Source organism: Lolium perenne, chromosome 6 (genome assembly GCF_019359855.2).
Source record: "Lolium perenne isolate Kyuss_39 chromosome 6, Kyuss_2.0, whole genome shotgun sequence".
Lineage (NCBI taxonomy): Eukaryota > Viridiplantae > Streptophyta > Magnoliopsida > Poales > Poaceae > Lolium > Lolium perenne.
The window spans coordinates 173,793,181-173,799,353 of NC_067249.2; the positions used below are offsets into that span (position 1 = coordinate 173,793,181).

The 6,173-nt window shown below is 45.4% G+C and overlaps 1 protein-coding gene across 1 annotated transcript; it reads right to left on the reverse strand.

Moving 5' to 3' along the window:
* Positions 1-4,520: 4,520 nt before the first annotated feature.
* Positions 4,521-5,327, reverse strand: LOC127310228 (uncharacterized). Its single transcript, XM_051340915.1, has one exon. The coding sequence runs from the start codon at positions 5,325-5,327 to the stop codon at positions 4,521-4,523; it is 807 nt and encodes a 268-aa protein (XP_051196875.1).
* Between the last annotated feature and the right edge of the window lie 846 nt (positions 5,328-6,173).

Consider the following 6,173-nt stretch of genomic DNA (forward strand, 5'->3'; position numbering starts at 1 on the left):
CTTGGTCACCACATTTTCTCCGGCTTCGGGAGCTGGAGCCAGAGCACCCGGAAGTGTCCGCCAGGACCCGGGTCTTAGAAAGCCCTCCGCCTCGAGGTTGTTGAGCTCAGTTTCTGTGGTGGTACATGGCCACCACTTCCCCTTGGCTTCGCTGTCTCGCTGGCGAGCCTTAGATTTTTTGGCTGCCGCTTCTTCCGCCTTCTTTTCTGCTTGTTCCACTCCGGCGGTTTTATCCGGATTAGCGGACGCCCCCTCGATGTTCTTGCCGGAATCCTTGGAGGGTTCCAGCTGAACTGGGACAAAGGGGGAGGGGCAGAGGAGATGGGTGTTGCCATGATCGGCTCGGATGTAGGAGGCGGAGTCGAAGAAGACATCTGAAGAGGAAACAGTGGCGGAAAAGCTAACTTAGTCGGATCCAATGTTGAAACCCTAATTCATCCCTACCAACTACGGTGCGAAGACGAAGCTTGAGAGCTTACCGGAATGGCTTCCGCGGTGGTCGGAGTCGCCGGAGGTGAGGTTTCGCTGCGGTGTCTCGCTGAAGTTAAGAACACGATGAACACTGCGCGGCGGCGAAACGACTCCGGCGAACTTCCGACGAACTCCGGTACGGCGGAGGAGGAGCTCGGAGGCGGCGCTGCGCTGGGAGGTGAAAAGGGGGCGAATGGAGTGATTAGGGTTGAACGGCGGATATTTATAGGCCGAAGGAGGAGATTCGTGCTCCGCATCCTATGGTCGGAACACAAGCATCGCACCGTTGGATGAGCGACACGTGTCGAAAACCCTAAGCGGTAAAAACGGCTAAGGATAAGTTACCGCTCAAATTGCGCGAAAATGATGTCAGGATTGGCGGAACCGTTTGCACCTTTTCAGGTTCCGGGTTGCAGCGTGAAGATAAGCAAACTCTTGTCCGCAGCAGGGGAGTAACCCGGGGACATGCCGTAGTGACGCTGTCAATGGATGAAGTCCCGCAGGATGGGGGTATTTTCCGACCAAGAGTTGGGAAAGAAGAAAATGTGAAGTTGGAGTTCTTAAAATTTCTCCACGTTACCGAAATTGCCGGAAATCATGAAGCGTTAGCAAGGCGGAAACAAGAGGTGAAACTCGGAGAACTCTGGGGGCTACTGTTGTGGGTATACTTCATGGGTGTACCATCGACAGAGCCTAGATCCGGCAAGCCCGGGTGGCCCATAGATGGTGGTGTGGCATGTGGCCCATCGGGCGGCCCAGTTGCTGTTGATCCTGAAGGATGAAGTCCAGCCCAGGATAGGGAAGCCGGATCCCAACCGACCTTCAGAGGAAGTCGGATCCGTGGAGGCCCATATGGAACCCGGATCCAGTACGACGTAGATGGGAAGGTGGATCCTTGACGTACATGGCAAGATATTGTACCGTAGTTAGGCAACCTGTAATCCGGCTAGGACTCTCCATGTAAACCCTAGATCCGTGCGCCTTTATAAGCCGGATCCCGGGAGCCCTAGAGGCACAACCACAACTCATTGTAACAACGCGAAAGCGCCCAGATAATTCCAGACAAGCAGCAGTAGGCCCTGTCATCGTGCAGGTGTTCCGAAGCTGGGCAAATCGCGTACCACCGTCCCGTGTGCACTCCGCCCTATGGCCCCTACTTCTTCTCCCCCTCGTGAGGATCCCTCCTCCGAGGCACCGTCGAATAGGCAACGATAGGTAGCAATTGGATGCACATCAGATGATATTAAGCATTACTTGATAGCACAATTCCTCCATGGCAGTAGTTGATAGCACAATGGCTATAAATCCAAATTACATCAGTTCCACAGTGAACATGTTTAATTGATAGCACAATCTAAAATAAATCAAGACACAAAATGATGCTTCTCTAGGAATTGTCACACACCATATTATGACAATATGAATCACATCTAGATGTCATCTAGTGATGGTGCATTCTGGCTTAGTTGCATCTCTTGTACATTCATCTCTGGAATGTTCATATCTGGAATGTATTCCTCATTTAAATAAGGGAAAGGATTGTCATCTCCAAACATCAGGTAGTAGAAACTGTCAGGCCCTATTCTGTATCCTCTATATGTCCTCTCTCTGCCTACAGGTGCATCAACTAAAGCTTGTGCTTCTGCTAGCATCTCCAGGTCTGTATCATGTACTCCACTTCTGCTAGCATCTCCAGGTCTTTTTTTCCCGGCTGGTGCTTCATGAGGTTGGTCTGCAGTTCCACTTGTGCTGGGATCTCAACTTTTTTTCTTGGTAGCTCTTGTACTAGATCTTCCCCTAGCTCTTCCTCTTGCTGAATCTCCATCTGTGCTAGCTGTTGCTATGTTCCTTCCTCTGCCTCTTCCTCTCTGTGAATTTGCTCTTGCTCTTTCTCTTCCTCTAGTTGTTGCGTTAGTCATCCTTCCTGTTGGTAATGGCATGCTTTCCCTGGCATTAACAACAAACTCAATCTCTGGCAGTGGTTCATGTGCTCTAGCAATTGGTACATGAGTTGCTTCCTGGACAGTTAACTTTAGTTAGTCCAATATATCATATGAGCATGGATTAATAGCAGTAATAGAAGGAGTGTAATGCATTACCTCTTGTCCCATCATATAAACCATATGATCTTGCCTGTGGCTTGGGTCCAGGGTTGGATCAGGGTTTTGAGGGAATAGATTCTGCATAAAAAGCAGATAAAGCATGTCATGACAAGCAAGTGAATGACTATTCTTTGGAGACTGAGTGACATGGAGTGACAATGCATATACAATGAAATTATTCTAATTCCACCATCTCTATCTAGTAACTTGTGAAGTTTGTCTGTTAACTTGTGATTTTCAGTTGTTGTCTACCTGTCTTTTGCTATATAAATAACAGCTACTTGCAATGTGCTCAGCGGGCACAGCATGGAGTATAGTCGCAGGTCCACTGGTTCAAGGTCACAAGAAACTCCAGGTGCCCATCCTCTAGTATACCATAGAAGAAGTGCAAGGAGAGGCAACTGGCAGGGGAGAGAAATAGAGAGTTCATGGAGCAAGAAGCTGTTACTGGTTTGGAGCAGCTAGGTGAATGTGTTGTTAGAAGGATGTTTATGGCATTGCCTGCTCCTAATGCTCCAGCAAACACTAGAAGGGCTTGTCAACCTACTATGCCATCCATGGATGAGCTGCCAAGAAGAGTTGATGGGCTACATCCTAGGGAGGCAAGGAATCAAAGGCTTTGTTCAGGTGATTACCCTCCCTTGGATCAGTTGGAGAGAGTTCTTGAGGGACAATACTTGCATGCATTGGTCCCTCCACAAATAGAAAAGGAAGTGACAACATCCATTGTGCTATGCAAGGTGAAGAGAGCTATGAAAAGATGGGTGGCTAGGATTAGGAATAAATTAAAGAACCAGTAGTGTGTGTGTGTTTCCCTAGCAATCAATGCAGTAGTGTGTGTGTGAGAGAGAGAGAGAGTGACAAGCAATGTACTGTTGTTTCTGAAATAAAATGTCTTGTGCCAATTACTTACCAGCATTATGTCAGGAATGTCATATTCTTCATCTTCTTCAATAATTCCAGCAAGCTGTTGAGCCATTTTCTTCTGCACAAATTTAATGTTACCTTTTTTTTGTTGTGCCCAGATTTACCACATGTAGAGCAGTGGATGTGCACTCCAGCCCTGGTAAACACCTTCACTCCCTTCTTCATCTTCTCTTCTGGTGCTTTTCTTCTATTTTTCTTAGGCCTCCCCATGACCTTTGTGAAGAGAGGTGGATGCACTTCTGCTGCATCCACTTTGTCCTAGAATATTCTGCCTCTTAGTGGAGCCAAATTAAATCCATCTGATCTGTTATATGTATCAACTGTGTAGCAAGAATGGACTAGATTTTCTGGATTTAGTCTGTTTGTCCTGCAACAAGCAATTGCATGGTGGCATGGTATGCCTGTTAGTTGCCACCTCTTGCAGTCATAGGTTTTTCCCTTCAAGTCAACACAGTAAGATCTCTCTAGCTCATGTGATTGCACAGAGAATTTATAATTTCCTCCTGCTTGGACAATGCAATTCATACTCCACTCAGTCAGCTTGTCTAGTATCTTTTTATTTTTGGACAAATCCTTCCATGCCATTTAGCATCATCCCTTTGTTTTGACAAATTCCTTTGCATCTACTTGTAAAATAGCATCTCAAGCACTGACATGCAGCACTGGATTCTCCCTTTCTGCCAATATGTAACTGTTGAAAACCTCTGAATGATTGATCAGTAACATGTCACACTTGGAAAAATCTGAGAAGAATGCCTTGATCCATGTGTTTGGTACTAATTCTTCCACCCACTCATATGCTTGCTCACTTTCTACCTTCATAATTTCCATGTTTTTCTGCCATTTGGGAATATTAGTTGATCTTGCTATGGCCCACAAGTCATTCTTCAGTGTCTCTCCTCTATGGCCTGCTTTTTGAAAATTCTGAATCAAATGTCTCACACAAAACCTGTGCTATGCATCTGGGAAGACCTTCTCCACTGCATTTATAAGGCTCTTTTGTCTGTCACTCATAATTGTCTAAGGAGATGTGTTGGTGATGTTGAGATCATCTCTTAGTGTTGTGAGGAACCACTCCCAAGAACTTGTGCACTCCACCTCCACCATGCCCATGGCAATGGGGAAAACGCAGTCATTGGGGTCTATGCCAACAGCAGTAAGCAACACTCCCTTGTACCTTGTTTTAATATGACATCCATCAACACATATTAATGGTCTGCATCCAGTGAGAAATCCTCTTTTGCAGGCATCATATGACCAGTACATTGTTGCCAAGTGTTCCTTCACAATGTCACTCCCTGTTTCTTTCACAAAATTGGTGGACAGGAAGAAAGTTGATCCAGGGTTTGCCCTCTTTAGCTCTTCACCATAATCCCTTAGTAGAGAAAATTGTGCTTCTTCATTACCATGAATTTCTAACAGTGCAGCCTTTCTTGCTCTCCCCAACTTCCACCTGTCAGGGCACATGTTGTATTTTCTCTGAACCTTTGCTGCAAATGACTGCATGTCCATTTTTTTATTGTCTCTGAATTCATTAATGAATTGTGTGCATAAGAATTTAGCTGTAAGAGTTCTCATTTCATAAACTCTCTCACATCTGTGTTCTCCTTCATAAGATGTCACCACATATCCACCTGACCTCTGCAAATCAAAATCTATCTTGAGCCTCCATGGACAACCTTCCTCACACCTAGCATGAAGCATGGTTCTGCCATTTTTTGTTTTCCTTGTCTTCACCCTCTCTCTGATGATGTATGCATTAACTATTTGCCTTGCCTCTTCAATGCTAGCAAATTTCATGCCAGTTTTGAATACAGGAGATTCCATGTCCACTACTGGGTTAAATGATGCAAACCTGTACTCTAGCTGCAGTCTTTCTCCTTCTTCCAAATTAAGGTCTCTGTCTTCCAGTTGTGAATCATCTTCCAGGTCAGCAGCAAGCACAATCTCATTGTTGACTTGTTGTCATGCAAGTCAGTGTCACTGTCTGAATCATCTGCACATGACTGCACACACTCCTGGCCAAGATCTTGTGCTACAACAATTGATGTTGATGCTGCTTCTTCAGAGAGTTCAACACCATTTCTAGCAATTGCTGCTCTAGCCCTCACAAGGTCAGCCCTGATCAACCTGATAAATTTTTTGTCATCAACAAATATTACCAGGGTTTTATGAACTTTTGCTTCCCTTCTCATGTCTATCAAATCATCTTCAGTAACCAGAGGCACCAAACCATCAAACAGGTCTTTACCTGGGCAAAGCCAGTACACATGAAGCTTCTCATCCCTCAGACAATCAAGCACACACAAAATATGATCAAGGGTTGAGTTGCTCCAACTGTCAATTAGCAGATTGTCAAATACAGAGACAGTGTCATCCACATACTGCAACTTTTCAGCAAGGCCACAAAAAAGCCATTGTGGCACACCTCCAGAGAAAACAGCTTTGGAGCAAGCTTTGGATTAGTAACTGCAAAAATAAGAAGAAGAGAAAGAATCATTCAACAGTGATATGTCAAGTTGATTTGAATTGTCAATGCTTGTCTCATTAAACGTATTGTTGCCTTGTGTGTGTGCATTGTCATGTTCCTGCCACATCCACCTTAAATATGGGTGCCACAATGTGTTGCCTGGCCAAATTGAGCTCAACCATGGAACACATTGAGTGGAGTGA